Here is a 20,175-nt window from a genome sequence, read left to right as displayed (position 1 = left end):
TATTGTTTGGTCACTAAGTTGTGTCCAACTCTTTGCGACCCCTTGGACCCTTCCTCTGTCCAAAGCCCCAGGCAAGAATACTGGAATACTGTATTACAATTACTGTAATACAAGAATACTGCAGTAAATTGCCATTTCCTCCTCCAGGGGATCTTCCCAACCCAGGAACTGAACCAGTGTCTCCTGCATTGGCAGGCAGATTCTTTAACACTGAGCCAATAACCCTTCTCAAACAACAGCTTCTACCCCCGGGGTTTCACTGTAGGTACACCTGGAGTACCGGAAAAAGAGAGAAAACATTAGATTTCCTTGTTATTCCAGAGTGGGATGTGGTACCGCTGCCTTCCCGGTTCTCTCCACCCCTTCTCATGAGCAGTTTTGTGGATATCCTTTCTCCCCTCCTATCTCCTTTCATTACAGGAACACTGGATCGCTTGAGGACTGCTGATGATGAAGCCAGGGAGCAACTGGGTGTTTGTGTTTCCATTTCAGAAGGCACCCAGGTTCCAGGCTCAGAAAAATTCTGCTGTGCTTCTCCCGCAGTCTCCTGTGTTGCCTGTTTTCTTCTGGCCATTCCCTAACTCTGCCTGGAAAGGAGGTCAGCTCAGTTAGAAGGAAGTCACTGAGTCCTGAGACTGAGTCATGTGTCTGGGGAGCCTCCTTATTATAATCATGAATTCTTTCCTAGACCTAACTGGATATGTTCCCTAAATCCCACCATTTTTTGGAAGCACATCCTCAAGGACTTGTGTTCTTTTGTTTATTCAGATCACTTCCGGCGCCATTAAAATCAGACTGAAGGAAGCCGAGTCTACTGAGCGGATGATAAACATCGCCCGTGAGAAGTATCGTCCTGTGGCCACTCAAGGCTCTGTTATGTACTTTGTCATTGCAAGCCTCTCAGAAATAGATCCCATGTATCAGTACTCACTAAAATATTTCAAACAGGTAAGTGCATGGTTGTTGTTGTTAAAGAAATGTATCAGTGCCTCATGAGCGAAATGGAGAAGGGCATGGCAACCCACTCCAGTATTCTTGCCTGGAGAATCCCATGGACTGAGGGGCCTGGTGGGCTATAGTCCATAGGGTCACAAAGAGTCGGACATGACTGAAGTGATTTTCACTTCCACTTAAGGAGCGAAGAGGCTATTTCTGACCCTCCATAAAAATAAGTGAGGGCTTCCCTGGTGGTCCAGTGGTTAAGACTTTCAACTCCTAACACAAGGGACATGGGTTCAATCCCTGGTCAGGGAACTAAGGTACCCTCAGGCTGCAAAGTGTGCCCCCCCCCAAAAAAAAGACACAGTATGGCTACCAAGTGGGCGAGGGAAGGGTGGGATAAACTGGGAGATTGAGATTGACATATACACATGATTGATACTATGCATAAAATAGATAATTAATGAGAACCTATTGTATAGCACAGGGAACTCTATTCAGTGTTCTGTGGTAACCTGAATGGGAAGGAAATCCAAAAAAGAAGGGATATATGAATGCTTATGACCGATTCACTTTGCTCTACAGTGAGAAACTAACACAACATTGTAAAGAAACTATACTCCAATAAAAATTAATTTTAAAAAAGACGTTGAAATATTCAGACACTTTTTATACACTAGACCAAGCTTGGTTTTTCCTCTAGATGTCTTGTTTAGTCCCCTTGGTATGGTCAGGGGGCTGGCAGCAATAGGAGCTGCAGGAGAGAGTGGTAATGAACTGAGAGAAATAGGAGGCACGTTGTGTAGACACACCTGGGCTCTCTTCCAACAAGATGTGCATCTGTTGTAGCAGCCTTTACAAGCCATTTTCACTTGTTCCTAATGGCAGGGTTGCTGTTCTCACAAGGGGTTGCCATCTCCCCCTTTACTTGGTGGATATTAAACCAAACTTCCCAGGTAACACAGTGTTAAAGAATCCACCTGCCAAGGGATGAGACTCAAGAGACACAGGTTCGATCCCTGGGTCAGGAAGATCCCCTGGAGAAGGAAATGGCTACCTACTCCAGTATTCTTGCCTGGGAAATCCCATGGACAGAGGAGCCTGGCAGGCTACAGTCCATGGGATCACAAAAAGTTGGACACAGTTGAGCACAGACACAAACACACACACACACACATATTAGACCAAGCAAGGTAAGGAGAGGTAAATCCTTTCATTCCACCTAAATGACTCTGATAATGCTTTTCTCATCCTGGGTGTTTTGCAATTCATGCTTTTCAAGGTTTTTGTTTTTTCATTTTATCATGCCTCACAGCTTGAGGGATCTTAGTTCCCCGACCAGGGATTGAACCCAGGCTCTCAGCAGTGAAAGCACTGAGTCCTAACCACTGGACCACCAGGGAATTTCCATGTTTTTCAAGATATTAAAATATCCTTCAAGCAATAAAAATGAAGATGCTCTGAAAATATGTTGGACTGACAGAAAAAAAAAATTGTAGGATGAATCATCAAAACACTGGAATTTTGCAGTTTGGAAGGGAAACTAGAAACCCAAAACACAACTGCAGGTGACAGCCCTAGCCAACATCCTCTATCAAACCATCCATGAATCCGTTTCACACTGAAATCATTTAGGATGTGTCAAGATTCACTATGTTTTATTTGAGCACCAAACTTACCACCTCTTCCCTGGACTTTAAACTCTGCCTATTGTCAGGTTGTTAAAGAATGCCCAGTCCTCTCTTTTCTGAGTGTGTTAAAGTAACAATTCCATTATTCTTTGTTGACCAAACTCTCCCAGTTCTCTAGAATAAGGGTATGCCTCCTTGAAGCTCTTTAAAAAAAAAAAAAAACAATTTTTATTGAAGTAGAGTTGATTTACAGCATTGTGTTAGTTTCAGGTGTTTATCAAAATAAATCAATTATCAGATCAGATCAAATCAGATCAGTTGCTCAGTCGTGTACGACTCTTTGCAACCCCATGAATCGCAGCACACCACGCCTCCCTGTCCATCACCAACACCCAGAGTTCACTGAGACTCACGTCCATCGAGTCAGTGACGCCATCCAGCCATCTCATCCTCTGTCGTCCCCTTCTCCTCTTGCCCCCAATCCCTCCCAGCATCAGAGTCTTTTCCATGAGTCAACTCTTCGCATGAGGTGGCCAAAGTACTGGAGTTCCAGCTTTAGCATCATTCCTTCCAAAGAAATCCCAGAGCTGATCTCCTTTAGAATGGACTGGTTGGATCTCCTGGCAGTCCAAGGGACTCAAGAGTCTTCTCCAACACCACAGTTCAAAAGCATCAATTCTTAGGCTCTCAGCCTTCTTCACAGTCCAACTCTCACATCCAAACATGACCACTGGAAAAATCATAGCCTTGACTAGACGGACCTTTGGTGGCAAAGGAATGTCTCTGCTTTTGAATATGCTATCTAGCTTGGTCATAACTTTCCTTCCAAGGAGTAAGCATCTTTTAATTTCATGGCTGCAGTCACCATCTCCAGTGATTTTGGAGCCCAAAAATATAAAGTCTGACACTGTTTCCACTGTTTCCCCATCTATTTCCCATGAAGTGATGGGACCGGATGCCATGATCTTCATTTTCTGAATGTTGAGCTTTAAGCCACCTTTTTCACTCTCCTCTTTCACCTTCATCAAGAGGCTTTTGAGTTCCTCTTCAATTTCTGCCATAAGGGTGGTGTTATCTGCATATCTGAGGTTACTGATATTTCTCCCGGCAATCTTGATTCCAGCTTGTGCTTCTTCCAGCCCAGCGTTTCTCATGATGTACTCTGCATAGAAGTTAAATAAGCAGGGTGACAATAGACAGCCTTGACGTACTCCTCTTCCTATTTGGAACCAGTCTGTTGTTCCATGTCCAGTTCTAACTGTTGCTTCCTGGCCTGCATACAAATTTCTCAAGAGGCAGATCAGGTGGTCTGGTATTCCCATCTCTTTCAGAATTTTCCACAGTTTATTGTGATCCACACAGTCAAAGGATTTGGCATAGTCAATAAAACAGAAATAGATGCTTTTCTGGAACTCTCTTGCTTTTTCGATGATCCAGCAGATGTTGGCAATTTGATCTCTGGTTCCTCTGCCTTTTCTAAAACCAGCTTGAACATCAGGAAGTTCACGGTTCACATATTGCTGAAGCCTGGCTTGGAGAATTTTGAGCATTACTTTACTAGCGTGTGAGATGAGTGCAATTGTGCAGTAGTTTGAGCATTCTTTGGCATTGCCTTTCTTTGGGATTGGAATGAAAACGGACCGTTTCCAGTCCTGTGGCCACTGCTGAGTTTTCCAAATTTGCTGGCATATGGAGTGCAGCACTTTCACAGCATCATCTTTCAGGATTAGGAATAGCTCAACTGGAATTCCATCACCTCTACTAGCTTTGTTCATAGTGATGCTTTCTAAGGCCCACTTGACTTCACATTCCAGGATATCTGGCTCTGGGTCAGTGATCACACCATCGTGATTATCTGGGTCGTGAAGCTTTTTTTTGTACAGTTCTTCTGTGTATTCTTGCCATCTCTTCTTAATATCTTCTGCTTCTGTTAGGTCCATACCATTTCTGTCCTTTATTGAGCCCATCTTTGCATGAAATGTTCCCTTGGTATCTCTGATTTTCTTGAAGAGATCTCTAGTCTTTCCCATTCTGTTGTTTTCCTCTGTTTCTTTGCATTGATCGCTGAAGAAGGCTTTCTTATGTCTTCTTGCTATTCTTTGGAACTCTGCATTCAGATGTTTATATCTTTCCTTTTCTCCTTTGCTTTTCGCTTCTCTTCTTTTCACAGCTATTTGTAAGGCCTCCCCAGACAGCCATTTTGCTTTTTTGCATTTCTTTTCCATGGGGATGGTCTTGATCCCTGTCTCCTGTACAATGTCACGAACCTCATTCCATAGTTCATCAGGCACTCTATCAGATCTAGGCCCTTAAATCTATTTCTCATTTCCACTGTATAATCATAAGGGATTTGATTTAGGTCATACCTGAATGGTCTAGTGGTTTTCCCTACTTTCTTCAATTTAAGTCTGAATTTGGCAATAAGGAGTTCATGGTCTGAGCCACAGTCAGCTCCTGGTCTTGTTTTTGCTAACTGTATAGAGCTTCTCCATCTTTGGCTGCAAAGAATATAATCAATCTGATTTCGGTGTTGACCATCTGGTGATGTCCATGTATAGAGTCTTCTCTTGTGTTGTTGGAAGAGGGTGTTTGTTATGACCAGTGCATTTTCTTGGCAAAACTCTATTAGTCTTTGCCCTGCTTCATTCCGTATTCCAAGGCCAAATTTGCCTGTTACTCCAGGTGTTTCTTGACTTCCTACTTTTGCATTCTGGTCCCCTATAATGAAAAGGACATCTTTTTTGGGTGTTAGTTCTAAAAGGTCTCGTAGGCCTTTATAGAACCGTTCAACTTCAGCTTCTTCAGCATTACTGGTTGGGGCATTAACTTGGATTACTGTGATATTGAATGGTTTGCCTTGGAAACGAACAGAGATCATTCTGTCATTTTTGAGATTGCATCCAAGTACTGCATTTTGGACTCTTTTGTTGACCATGATGGCCACATCATTTCTTCTGAGGGATTCCTGCCCGCAATAGTAGATATAATGGTCATATGAGTTAAATTCATCCATTCCAGTCCATTTCAGTTCACTGATTCCTAGAATGTCGACATTCACTCTTGCCATCTCCTGTTTGACCAATTCCAATTTGCCTTGATTCATGGACCTGACATTCCAGGTTCCTATGCAATATTGCTCTTTACAGCATCGGACCTTGCTTCTATCACCAGTCACATCCACATCTGGGTATTCTTTTTGCTTTGGCTCCATCCCTTCATTCTTTCTGGAATTATTTCTCCACTGATCTCCAGTAGCATATTGGGCACCTACTGACCTGGGAAGTTCCTCTTTCAGTATCCTATCATTTTGCCTTTTCATACTGTGCATGGGGTTCTCAAGGCAAGAATACTGAAGTGGTTTGCCATTCCCTTCTCCAGTGGACCACATTCTGTCAGATCTCTCCACCATGACCCACCCATCTTGGGTTGCCCCACGGGCATGGCTTATTTTCATTGAGTTAGACAAGGCTGTGGTCCTAGTGTGATTAGATTGACTAGTTTTCTGTGAGTATGGTTTCAGTGTGTTTGCCCTCTTATGCCCTCTTGCAACACCTACCGTCTTTCTTGGGTTTCTCTTACCTTGGGCGTGGGGTATCTCTTCACGGCTGCTCCAGCAAAGTGCAGCCATTGCTCCTTACCTTGGACGAGGGGTATCTCCTCACTGCCACCCTTCCTGACCTTGAACGTGGGATAGCTCCTCTAGGCCCTCCTGCGCCCGCGCAGCCACGGATCCTTGGACGTGGGGTTGCTCCTCCCAGCCGCCGCCCCTGGCCTCCAGCTTAGGGGCGTGGGATAGCTCCTCCCGGCCACTGCCCCTGACCTCGGACGCGGGGAATACATACACATATTTTTGTTTTGTTTGTTCAGTCTTTAAGTCATGTCCAACTCTTTGCAATCCCAGGGACTGCAGAACATCAGGCTTCCCTGTCCTTCACTGTCTCACAGAGTTTGCTCAAACTCATGTCCATTGAGTCAGTGATGCCATCCAACCATCTCATCCTCTGTCACCCACTTCTCCTCTTGCCCTCATCTTTCCCAGCATCAGGATCTTCTCCAGTGAGTTAGCTCTTCACATCAGGTGGCCAAAGTATTGGACCTTCAGCTTCAGCATCAGTCCTTCTAACGAATATTCAGTGTTGATTTCCTTTAGGATCGACTGGTTTGGTCTCTTTGCAGTCGAAGGGACTCTCAAGAGTCTTCTCTAGATTCTTTTCCCATGTAAGTCATGACAGGGTATTGAGTAGAGCTCCCTGGGCTTTTAATTTTAGGGAATGGAGGTTTGTCTTTTGGTGAGGAGCCTGAGAATCAGCTCTTGTACTCTATCCTATTGGCAGGAGAATTGGATACAGCAAGGCCTGCACAAGGGCTGTGCAGCATTTTTAGGGGCGAGTGAAGCACACTTCTTGACCCCCATCTGCCTTGGTCCTCAGCTGGCTTCCAGCAACTAGTCACCTTTGACCTACCTGATCTCCCCACGAGCAATGCATCTTGACCCCTCTAAAGGTGACCAAAAGATTGGGCATCCTGATCTCACCTCACATCGTTGCCCTTTGTGCTGTGGATCCTCAAGGCTGAAGCCACATGAACGGTCCTCCCCAGTCACCACTGCAAAATGCCCTTGCCCGCGACTTCCAGGCAAGCCCATCAGTTCAGGCTCTGCTCAGCTTTATCACACAGCCTGAGACCCTTGGGAATTTTTGGATCTTCTCTCCCCCATCCCCTTGTGCTACTTGGAAGTGGCAGGAAATGGGTGGGGCTGCTTCTGTCCCTCTCACATGAAACCTCAATGCTAGCATCTCTGCTGCCTTCCTGATATTCTTGTAATGCGTGTAGGGAATCTTTTGGGAAGTAGACCTGTTCCCAGAATTTCTACGTGGGAATCAAGGTAGAAGTCTCCTTTAAAATTGAGAGTGTATGCTCAGTTGTGTCCAGCTCCTTGAGACCCCATGGACTACAGCCTGCCAGGCTTCTCTGTCCATGGAATTTCCCAGGCAAGAATACTGGAGTGGGTTGCCATTTCTTTCTCCAGGGGATCTTCCTGACCCAGGTATCAAACACATGTCTCTTGCATCTCCTACATTGGCAAGCAGATCCTTTACCACTGAGCCATCCAGGAAGCCCCCTTTAAAACTGGTCTCTCTTAAATTTCAAAGAAAAGTCTTGCACATTCTTCCCACACACTAAGAATTATCTTGTGGAAATGCCAAGAAGAGGGCATGACCCTGACATCCTGCCCTGCTAAAACCATGCAACCCAGAATGGGACTTGAACTTGCGGTCTTTTAACGGAGATCAGGTCTGGTCTCAGGGCCTAATGAAGCTCACGTTTTTTGATGTCTTATCACAGAAAGAATTCAGTGATAGACAAGGTGATAGGTAAGAAGTGAATGTATTTAGAGAGAAACATACTCCACAGACACAATGTGAACCATCTCAAAAGACCAGACTGGCCCCAGGGTATGGGGATGTCACTTTTTATGGGTGTGGGTAATTTCATGAGTGGGAGGAGTATTCCAGCTATTACGGGGAAGGGGTGGATTTCTAGGAACTGGGCCACTGCCCACATTTTGACATTTATGGTCAACCTTGGAATTGTCAACTTCCCTGATAGCTCAGTTGGTAAAGAATCCACCTGCAGTGCAGGAGAAGGGATAGGCTATTCACTCCAGTATGCTTGGGCTTCCCTTTTGGCTAAGCTGGTATAGAATCTGCCTGCAATGCGGGAGACCTGGGTTTAATCCCTGGGTTGGGAAGATCCCCTGGAAAAGGGAAGGGCTGCCCACTCCAGTATTGTGGCCTGGAGAAATCACAGAGTCCAACGCAACTGAGTGACTTTCACTTGGAATTTTCTTGGCACATTTAGCTTGCTGATGTATTACAATGAGGCTCAAGGTCTAGGAGAAGTCAACTAATCCACTATCTTGAACCTATTTGATTCTAATCAGTTTATGTTGTGTCCTCGGGCTATGTCATTGTTTTAAAGGTTGTGCCCTGCCCCCTTCTCTCCTGTTTCACTTAGACCTCTCATCCAAGTTCAGTTCAGTTCAGTTCAATCACTAGTCACGTCCGACTCTTTGCGACCCCATGAATCGCAGCACGCCAGGCCTCCCTGTCCATCACCAACTCCCGGAGTTCACTCAGACTCACGTCCATTGAGTCAGTGATGCCATCCAGCCATCTCATCCTCTGTCATCCCCTTCTCCTCCTGCCCTCAATCCCTCCCAGCATCAGAGTCTTTTCCAATGAGTCAACTCTTCGCATGAGGTGGCCAAAGTACTGGAGTTTCAGCTTTAGCATCATTCCTTCCAAAGAAATCCCAGAGCTGATCTCCTTTAGAATGGACTGGTTGGATCTCCTTGCAGTCCAAGGGACTCTCACTCAAGATTCTTCTCCAACACCACACTTCAAAAGCATCCATTCTTTGGCGCTCAGCCTTCTTCACAGTCCAACTCTCACATCCATACATGACCACTGGAAAAACCATAGCCTTGACTAGACGGACCTTTGGTGGCAAAGGAATGTCTCTGCTTTTCAATATGCTATCTAGGTTGGTCATAACTTTCCTTCCAAGGAGTAAGCATCTTTTAATTTCATGGCTGCAGTCACCATCTCCAGTGATTTTGGAGCCCAAAAATATAAAGTCTGACACTGTTTCCACTGTTTCCCCATCTATTTCCCATGAAGTGATGGGACCAGATGCTATGATCTTCATTTTCTGAATGTTGAGTTTTAAGCCAACTTTTTCACTCTCCACTTTCACTTTCATCAAAAGGCTTTTGAGTTCCTCTTCACTTTCTGCCATAAGGGTGGTGTCATCTGCATATCTGAGGTTATTGATATTTCTCCCCGCAATCTTGATTCCAGCTTGTGCTTCTTCCAGTCTAGCGTTTCTCATGATGTACTCTGCATATAAGTTAAATAAGCAGGGTGACAATAGACAGCCTTGACGTACTCCTCTTCCTATTTGGAACCAGTCTGTTGTCCCATGTCCAGTTCGAACTGTTGCTTCCTGACCTGCATATAGATTTCTCAAGAGGTAGGTCAGGTGGCCTGGTATTCCCATCTCTTTCAGAATTTTCCACAGTTTATTGTGATCCACACAGTCAAAGGCTTTGGCATAGTCATTAAGCAGAAATAGATGTTTTTCTGGAACTCTCTTGCTTTTTCGATGATCCAGCAGATGTTGGCAATTTGATCTCTGGTTCCTCTGCCTTTTCTAAAACCAGCTTGAACATCTGGAAGTTCATGGTTCACATATTGCTGAAGCCTGGCTTGGAGAATTTTGAGCATTACTTTACTAGCGTGTGAGATGAGTGTAATTGTGCGGTAGTTTGAGCAATCTTTGGTATTGCCTTTCTTTGGGATTGGAATGAAAACGGACCTTTTCCAGTCCTGTGGCCACTGCTGAGTTTTCCAAATTTGCTGGCATATTGAGTGCAGCACTTTCACAACATCATCTTTCAGGATTTGAAATAGCTCAACTGGAATTCCATCACCTCCACTAGCTTTGTTCATAGTGATGCTTTCTAAGGCCCACTTGACTTCACATTCCCAGATGTCTGGCTCTAGGTTAGTGATCACACCATCGTGATTATCTGGGTCTTGAAGATCTTTTTTGTACAATTCTTCTGTGTATTCCTGCCAGCTCTTCTTAATACCTTCTGCTTCTGTTACCTCCATATCATTTCTGTCCTTTATTGAGCCCATCTTTGGGCTCTGATTTTCTTGAAGAGATCTCTAGTCTTTCCCATTCTGTTGTTTTCCTTTATTTCTTTGCATTGATCGCTGAAGAAGGCTTTCTTATCTCTTCTTGCTGTTCTTTGGAACTCTGCATTCAGATGCTTATATCTTTCCTTTTCTCCTTTGCTTTTCGCTTCTCTTCTTTTCACAGCTATTTGTAAGGCCTCCCCAGACAGCCATTTTGCTTTTTTGCATTTCTTTTCCATGGAGATGGTCTTGATCCCTGTCTCCTGTACAATGTCACGAACCTCATTCCATAGTTCATCAGGCACTCTATCTATCAGATCTAAGCCCTTAAATCTATTTCTCATTTCCACTGTATAATCATAAGGGATTTGATTTAGGTCATACCTGAATGGTCTAGTGGTTTTCCCTACTTTCTTCAATTTAAGTCTGAATTTGGCAATAAGGAATTCATGATCTGAGCCACAGTCAGCTCCCGGTCTTGTTTTTGCTAACTGTATAGAGCTTCTCCATCTTTGGCTGCAAAGAATATAATCAATCTGATTTCAGTGTTGACCATCTGGTGATGTCCATGTGTAGAGTCTTCTCTTGTGTTCTTGGAAGAGGGATTGACTTGTCAATCTCATCCAAACTAGTCAATCTCATCCAAAGTGATTATCAAATGTGGTTTGAGGATATGAGAAACTGGTTCCGCCAGCTCACCTTCATTTTCCATTTTCTGTCCCGCATCAAGATGGTCCCTACAGAATAGTCAAGAATTTGGCATTGGTCCATTTAAGGAGAGGAAAAGGAGTGCACAGAACACTACATATAAATGTGTCAATTGGGGATGAATCCTGTGCTGCTACACATTTAGTCACTGAATTTGGGGGAGTCCAGGTAAAGAGCAAGGATTTTTTTTTTCCTTCACAAAATTGAATTAATCAGAGACACTGATAGAGTTCTCTTTCACAGTTGTTCAACACAACAATTGAGACGTCTGTAAGGATAGATGATCTACAGCAGCGCATGGAAATACTGCTGGAACAGACTCTCCTAACTGCTTATGTCAATGTGTCAAGAGGACTTTTTGAACAACATAAACTGATCTACAGCTTTATGCTCTGTGTTGAGATCATGCGTCAGCAAGGAAGATTAACTGAAGCTGAATGGAATTTCTTTCTCCGAGGTTCTGCAGGACTGGAGAAGGTACCTGTTTCAAGTTTAGACAGTGAATGTTATTAGATAGAGCTCATAAGCACCTAGCAATGCTCCACAGTGACTCTGGTAACTGAAAGTTTTACCTTCAGCTACTTAGCCCACTGGGAGTCTGGGACCCAGGCTACAACTTAGTCCTGTCTTTAGTAGCTGTGTAGTGACTATAACATTTGACCTCTTTATGCAGCAGTGTCCTCACCTATAGAAAAGGGATGTTGGAAGTAACCAGTGAGCTAGCATACGGTGAAGCCAAATCCAGCCTCTCCACCCTGACACCAAGTTAAATCTTGGAGACAGAGTTTTGGGTGAAGTAGAAAAAAATAACTTTATTGCTTTCCAGACAGAAGGGGCCACAGTGAACTAACACTGTGTGTCCCAACCTAGAGGGGATAGGGAGGAGTTTTAGAGTAATGGTTCAAAGGGGTGTGATCAGCTTGTGGACATTCTTCTGAATGGTTGGTGGTGAGGTGAGTGGGAGTCAGCATCATCAGCCTCTGGTTCCAACCCTTCTGGTGTCTCCATGCTTATGGGCAGCCTACCATCATTAATATTTAACTTCTCCCACCTGGTGGGAGTTTCAGTATCTGCAAAACACCTCAAAAATACTGCTATGTATATCCCTTGAAGGGGAACCAGGCTTTGCCCCAAGGCTGCACTACTGTTTCTTAACTGTTTCCCCCTTGTCTGCACATCCCCTCCCTTCCCTTATTAGCAGCTGATTGAACCTGCTTCTTGCTGACAAAGGTCCATCTAGTCAAAACTATGGTTTTTCCAAAGTCACATATGGATGTGAGAGTTGGACCATAAAGAAAACTGAGTGCCAAAGAACTGATGCTTTTGAACTGTGGTGTTGGAGAAGACTCTTGAGGGTCCCTGGGACAGCAGGGGAGATCCAACCAGTCCATCCTAAAGGAGATCAGTCCTAGGTGTTCATTGGAAGGACTGATGTTGAAGCTGAAACTTCCATACTTTGACCACTTGATGCAAAGAACTGACTCATTAGAAAAGACCCTTATGCTGGGAAATATCTCCTTGAAGGCAGGAGGAGAAGGGGATGAGATGGTTGGATGGCATCACAGACTCAATGGACATGAGTTTGAGTAAGCTCCAGGACTTGGTGATGGACAGGGAAGCCTGGCATGCTGCAGTCCATGGGGTCGCAAAGAGCTGGACATGACTGAGTGACTGAACTGAACTGAACTGAACCTGCTTATTGGAATTCATGGAAGGTTATAGAGGCTAAATGAAGCCTATTTCCTGTAATCAAGAAATGAAGGACACAGAAAGGTTTTGGGCCTATGACACCCAAGGGTCCTGCTTGGTTTCTATTGGGAACATGTTTTGAAAAGTTGACCATTTACAAATGGGAGAGTTAAAATCCAGTAAAAGTAGTAATTCACAGATCTGACCATAGTGTTTGTGAAGTCATGATCCTCTCTTGCCTGGACACATCTTTCATTATAAAACATGGGGAAGAATAGAACTTGCTTGTTGCCTTCTGTAATAACATAATGTTTGTCTAACTTGCTCCAGTCCCTCTAACTGGCCTAACCCACCCACATACCATAGACCTGGTCACTCACAGAACAGAAGCACAGCCACCCGACCCTTGCCTACCATCCAGCCCAACTCTAAACTCTTGGCTTTGTCCTGTCCATCTCAAGCCCTGCCCTTGGCCCCTACAGACCTGACACCTGCACAAGCTTGCCAGTATTTGAGCCTCAGTGTATCACTGGGACATTGGACTTCAGGCTTTTGTCTGACCCAGCACTCTGAGTCAAGCCCAGGCAAGACCTCTCCACCCAACAGTCCTGCTTCCCTGACCCTCACCCACCCTGCATACATATATATTCTATTAATCCTTTCCTAACACTGTTTTCTTGCCTTTTCCTACTGTTCATGGGGTTCTCAAGGCAAAAATACTAGGGTGGTTTGCCATTCCCATTTCCAGTGGACCATGTTTTGTTAGACTAAAGGTCCGTATAGTCAAAGCTATAGTTTTTCCAGTAGTCATGTTCTGATGTGAGAGTTGGACCATAAAGAAGACTGAGCACTGAAGAATTGATGCTTTCAAGCTGTGGTGTTGGAGAAGACTCTTGAGAGTCCCATGGACAGCAAAGAGATGAAACCAGTCAATCCTAAAGGAAATCAACCCTGAATATTCATTGGAAGAACTGATGCTGAAGCTGAGGCTCCAATACTTTGGCCACGTGATGCAAAGAGCTGACTCATTTGGAAAAGACCCTGATGCTGGGAAAGACTGAAGGCAAAAAGGAGAAGAGGGTGGCAGAGGTTAGATGACATCAATGACTCAATGGACATGAATTTGAGCATACTCTGGGAGTTAGTGAAGGACAAGGAAGCCTAGCATGCTGCAGTCCATGGGGTTGCAAAGAGTCAAACATGACTTAGCAAATGAATAGCAATATTCAGACCAGGCAAATCTATAGAGATAGAAAGCTTTCAAAGTTTAGTTCCCAAGCACTAAATTTTCAAAGAACTAGTTTTAGCTGTTTAGGGCTAGAGGGTATGAGCAGGTGGGAGGGAAATTGCTAAACACATCATGGTTAGTATGTGTGTGTGTGTGTGTGTGTGTGTGTGTGGAGATGAAATATTCTATAATCTAAAATTGACTGTGGTCATGGTTACAAAAACTGTGAATTTACTAAAATACACTGGATTGTATGCTTTAAACAGATGAACTCCATGGTATGTGTATTGTATCTCAATAAGCTATTTTAGGGCTTCCCAGGTGGCTTAGTGGTAAAGATCCCACCTGCCAATGCAGGAGACATGGGTTTGATCCCTGAGTCAGGAAGATCCCCTGGAGAAGGAAATGGCAGCCCATGCCAGTATTCTTGTCTGGAGAACCCCAATGTACAGAGGAGCCTGGCAGGCTGTAGTCCATAGGGTCGCAAAGAATTGGACATGACTAAGCCACTTAGCATGCATGCAAAGCTATAAATGTAATATAAAACCTCCTTACCTGCCTCCTGAGAAATCTGTATGCACATCAAGAAGCAACAGGTAGAACTAGACATGGAACAACAGACTGGTTCCAAATTGGGAAAGGAGTACGTCAAGGCTGTATATTGTCACCCTCCTTATTTACTTATATGCAGAGTACATCATGAGAAATGTCAGGCTGGATGAAGAACAAGCTGGAATCAAGATTTCCGGGAGAAATATCATAACCTCAGATATGCAGATGACACCACCCTTATGGCAGAAAGCGAAGAGGAACTAAAGAGCCTCTTGATGAAAGTGAAAGAGTGAAAAAGCTGGCTTAAAACTCAGCATTCAAAAAACAAAGATCATTGCATCCAGCCCCATTCAGTTCAGTTGCTCAGTCATGTCCAACTCTGCAACCCCATTAACCACAGCATGCCAGGCCTCCCTGTCCATCACCAATTTCCAGAGTTTACCCAAACTCATGTCCATTGAGTCGGTGATGCCATCCAACTATCTCATCCTCTATCGACCCCTTCTCCTCCTGCCCTCAATCTTTCCCATCATCAGGGTCTTTTCAAATGAGTCAGCTCTTTGCATCAGGTGGCCAAAGTACTGGAGTTTCAGCCTCAACATCAGTCCTTCCAATGAACACCCAGGACTGATCTCCTTTAGGATGGACTGGTTGGATTTCCTTGCAGTCCAAGGGATTCTCAAGAGTCTTCTCCAACACCACAGTTCAAAAGCATCAATTCTTCGGCGCTCAGCTTTCTTTACAGTCCAACTCTCACATCCATACATGACTACTGGAAAAACCATAGCCTTAACTAGATGGACCTTTGTTGACAAAGTAATGTCTCTGCTTTTTTATATGCTGTCTAGGTTGGTCATAACTTTCCTTCCAAGGAGCAAGTGTGGTTTAATTTCATGACTGCAATCACCATCTGCAGTGATTTTGGAGCCCAAAAAAGTAAAGTCTGACACTGTTTACACTGTTTCCCCATCTATTTGCCATGAAATGATGGGACCAGATGCCATGATCATAGTTTTCTGAATATTGAGCTTTAAGCCAACTTTTTCACCTTCATCAAGAGGCTCTTTAGTTCTTTGCTTTCTGCCATTAAGAGTAGTGTCATCTGCATATCTGAGGTTTTTTATATTTCTCCTGGCAATCTTGATTCCACCTTGTGCTTCTTCCAGCCCAGAGTTTCTCATGATGTACTCTGCATACAAGTTAAATAAGCAGGGTGACAATATACAGCCTTGACATACTCCTTTTCCTATTTGGAACCAGTCTGTTGCTCCATGTCCAGTTCTAACTGTTGCTTCCTGACCTGCATACAGGTTTCTCAAGAGGCAGGTCAGGTGGTCTGGTATTCCCATCTCTTTCAGAATTTTCCACAGTTTATTGTGATTCACACAGTCAAAGGCTTTAGCATAGTCAATAAAGCAGAAATAGATGTTTCTCTGGAACTCTCTTGCTTTTTTGATGATCCAGAGGATGTTGGCAGTTTGATCTCTGGTTCCTCTGCCTTTTCTAAAACCAGCTTGAACATCTGGAAGTTCATGGTTCACGTATTGCTGAAGCCTGGCTTGGAGAATTTTGAGCATTACTTTACTAGCATGTGAGATGAGTGCAGTTGTGCGGTAGTTTGAGCATTCTTTGGCATTGCCTTTCTTTGGGATTGGAATGAAAACTGACCTTTTCCAGTCCTGTAGCCACTGCTGAGCTTTCCAAATTTGCTGACATATTGAGTGCGGCACTTTCACAGCATCATCTTTTAGGGTTTGAAATAGCTCAACTGGAATTCTATCACCTCCACTAGCTTTGTTCATAGTGATGCTTCCTAAGGCCCACTTGACTTCACATTCCAGGATGTCTGGCTCTAGGTGAGTGATCACACCATCGTGATTATCTGGGTCATGAAGATCTTTTTTGTACAATTCTTCTGTGTATTCTTGCCACCTCTTCTTAATATCTTCTGCTTCTGTTAGGTCCATACCATTTCTGTCCTTTATTGAGCCCATCTTTGCATGAAATGTTTCCTTTGTATCTCTAATTTTCTTGAAGATATCTCTAGTCTTTCCCATCTGTTGTTTTCCTCTATTTCTTTGCATTGATCACTGAGGAAGGCTTCCTTATCTCTCCTTGCTATTATTCGGAACCCTGCATTCAGATGCTTATATCTTTCCTTTTCTCCTTTGCTTTTCTTCTCTTCTTTTCACAGGTATTTGTCCCATTACTTCATGGCAAATAGATGGGGAAACAATGGAAACAGTGACAGACTTTATTTTCTTGGGCTCCAAAATCACTGCAGGTGGTGACTTCAGCCATGAAATTAAAAGACACTTACTTCTTGGAAGAAAAGCTATGACCAACCTAGACAGCATATTAAAAAGCAGAGACATCACTTTACCAGCAAAGATCCATCTAGTCAAAGCTATGGATTTTCCAGTAGTCATGTATGGATGTGAGAGTTGGACCATAAAAAAACTAAGTGCTGAAGAATTGATGCTTTTGAACTGTGTTGGAGAAGACTCTTGAGAGTTCCTTGGACTGCAAGGAGATCAAATCAGTCAATTGTAAAAGAAATCAGTCCTGAATATTCATTTGAAGGAATGATGCTGAACCTGAAGCTCCAGTACTTTGGCCACTTGATGGAAAGAACTGACTCATTAGAAAAGACCCTGATGCTGGAAAAGATTGAAGGCAGGAGGAGAAGGGGTCGAGAGAGGATGAGATGGTTGGATGGCATCACAGACTCGATGGACATGAGTTTGAGCAAGCTCTGGGAGTTGGTGATGGACAGGGAAGCCTGGCATGCTGCAGTCCATGAGGTCACAAAGAATTGGACATGACTGAATGACTGAAATGAACTGAACAGAACTGATAGAAGCCTGAGGCAAATATTCATTAAATTTTCAAAGATCTAGTTTCAGTCTACAATTACAGCTGTTTCTCTGTCTCTTTTAAAACTGTTTACCCACATGTAAGAGCTTCATGGAATATTGCCAGACGGCATAATATTGATACTTTTCCCTGAAATTGCTGGGAAGATGTGAAATGATTAGACATATACACACTCATCCCAGCTGGAAGGAGAGTACTACTTGTCTTGCTACTTATTTGGCTCTACTTCTCAGATTTCCCTGTCTCCTAGAAGTGTGAACATCTAGGAACTGGATTTGGAAACTAGTTCTCTAGGAAAAAAATCATCAATATAAGAATATTTGAGGGGTGGGGAGAGACCGGTGTGGCATGTTGGAGAACAGGCTACAAGTAGACTTTACAGATTTATTGTTAACCCTTCACAAGATCAATGACTTTCAGCACATGTCAACATGAAAAGCTTTCATCAGCTGCACTTAATTTCAAACACCAACAGGTAGAATTGATTCAACAGCATATCTATTTCACCATATCTTATATCTGTCCTGGGAAAATGGTTATTTTTAATATGCTGTTAGAGCTTGGTTTTTCACTTAGACAAGGTGAAGGCGTATTCTTTGGTTGTCTTTGTGAATTACTATTCGCTTTTTTTCTGTCTTCTAACAGGAACGCCCACCTAAGCCTGAATTTCCCTGGCTGGTTACTGCCACGTGGTTCGCCTGCTGTGACTTAGAAGAATTATTTCCAGTTTTTAAAGGACTTACACAATATATAGTGTTATTTCCTATTTCCATACGCATAGGTAATACATCAAAAATGATGATTGTAAACAAATTCATGAATCCTAACTTTAAAAGTCTTCCTTTAACCTCTTCTGCAGTATCAGTATTTTTCACTAGGAAAGTCTTCATTTTTAAGAAATTTTGAATTACTTGTTTTCCCAGTTTCTTGAGGTAAATGCTTGGCCCGTGAATTTTCAATATTTCATGTTTACAATTATACCCATTTTAAGGAGATGCATTTACCTCCAAGTATTATTTTAGCTTCATCTCATACTGGTTTTGGCTTCCCTAGTGGCTCAATGGTAAAAAATCTTCTTGCAATGCAGGAGACACAAATTCAATCCCTGAGTCAGGAAGATTCCCCTAGAGAAGGGAATGGTATCCCACACCAATATATATTCTTGCCTGGAGAATCCCAAGGACAGAGGAGCCTAGGGGCTGCAGTCCACAGGGTGGCAAAGAGTCAGACACAATTGAGCATGGCAGGTTGTACTTTTTTTTAACTTCTTACTGAGGGATAGCATACATATGGAAAAGTACACAAATCAAAATCAACAGCTTGTTATAAAATACTGACCAATTCTGAGCTACCACCCAAGTCAAGAACTAGACCAGCACTAGCATCGCAGAATTCCCGTATACTCCTTCATAGACCCCTTTCCCTCTTTCCCAAGGGTTGTGCCTGCTCTGAATTATAACAGTCGATGTTACTCTCCCCCCATGTTTTACTATGTGTATGTAATCTTTGCTGTTGTTGTTTAGCCAATAAGTCATGTCTGACTCTTTTGCCACCCCATTAAAAGTAGTTTGCCAAGTTCCTCTGTCCATGGGATTTCCCAGGCAAGAATACTGGAGTAGATTGCCATTTCCTCCTCCAGGGGATCTTCCTGTCCCAGGGACTGAACCCACATATCCTGCATTGACAGGCAGATTCTTTGCCACTGAGCCACCAGGGAAGCCCCATGTAAACTTTAATTCAAACCTATTAATTGTGGTATTTATTTTACTGTTTTTTACACCTAACCAGTCATTTCTAAGAGAGATATATTAAGGTACACCACTATGACAATTTCTCTGTAACTCTAGAATTTCTCCCATTATATCTTGTGGAACTGATGTTGTTAATTAAGCATAAATAGGTTTAGGGTGATTATCTTCCTAACAAGTAAAATACCTGAATAGTGCTTTTTGCCTTAAAATATATTTTCTAATATTAGTATTATTAGATATTATTACAGCAGAATTGTCTTCATTAGTATTCCCTCTGTATATTTCTGCATTCTTTATTTTTATCTCTTCTGGGTCATCATCATGTTTCAGTGTATCTTTAGTAGGATTTTGTTGTTTTGAGCAACATGGCAGTCTCTTTTTAAACAAGCAATTTTTAATCCAACTATTGTAAAGTTGGTTATACCTCTATTTCAGTGGCTCTCAACTGGGGGAGATTTTGTTCCCCAGGGGACATTCTGAAGATATTATTGGATCCCACAACTGGGGTGGTGCTACAGGCATCCAGTAGGTAGAAACCAGAGATGTAACTAAACATCCTACAACCAGAACAACCCTCCACAACAAATGACCACTTGCAAATGACCACTTGGACCAAATGGCAGTAGTGGCAGAGTTGAGAAAATCCTCATTTATTTGGACTTACTTCCGTCACCTTATTTATAGGGATTTTTTCCTTGGCATGCTTTTCTTTATTTTTTACTTCTTCTTTCTTGCCTTCAGGTCAGTTGTCCACATTCTTTTTTTTTTTTTTCCTTGTACTTATTTGAAGTTGTGTGTTCTGTTGTTATTTTTAGTAATTATTCTTCTACTTCTCATATGAATGGGTTTTTTCCTGAGTACACCCAGTAACTGTGGTGGTTTAAAGGCTATGTGGACCAGAAATTCTGGGATCCTTACATGCTCATTTGATTTCTAAATAAAGACTAGGAAAAATAAAATACTCTTCAGTAAATAAACCAAATGAAAATTGTGTTTCTATATTGTGGACCAATTAAACAAGATGGCTAGAGGAAGAGGTAGAACACAGAAGAAAAATACTCATAGGAGAAGTCTAGTGATGGACAGTTGGGGAA

At 43.1% G+C, this 20,175-nt stretch overlaps 1 protein-coding gene and 1 non-coding gene across 2 annotated transcripts in view; one reads left to right on the top strand and one right to left on the bottom strand.

Moving 5' to 3' along the window:
- DNAH6 (dynein axonemal heavy chain 6) overlaps nt 1–20,175 on the top strand; it is a 282,338-nt gene that overhangs the window by 209,148 nt on the left and 53,015 nt on the right. The window contains exons 60-62 of the mRNA XM_024999429.2: nt 769–948; nt 11,228–11,461; nt 17,976–18,111. Coding sequence (XP_024855197.1) covers nt 769–948; nt 11,228–11,461; nt 17,976–18,111 — 550 coding nt within the window. The remainder of the gene's footprint in view (nt 1–768; nt 949–11,227; nt 11,462–17,975; nt 18,112–20,175) is intronic.
- Nucleotides 2,270–2,342, bottom strand: TRNAE-UUC (transfer RNA glutamic acid (anticodon UUC)). Its single transcript has one exon. It is a non-coding gene; the product is annotated as a tRNA-Glu (tRNA).

The sequence above is a fragment of the Bos taurus genome, chromosome 11 (assembly GCF_002263795.3).
Source record: "Bos taurus isolate L1 Dominette 01449 registration number 42190680 breed Hereford chromosome 11, ARS-UCD2.0, whole genome shotgun sequence".
Taxonomy (NCBI): Eukaryota; Metazoa; Chordata; class Mammalia; order Artiodactyla; family Bovidae; genus Bos; species Bos taurus.
Note: the sequence above shows the minus strand (reverse complement) of the source record. Positions and strands in the feature narration are given on the sequence as shown.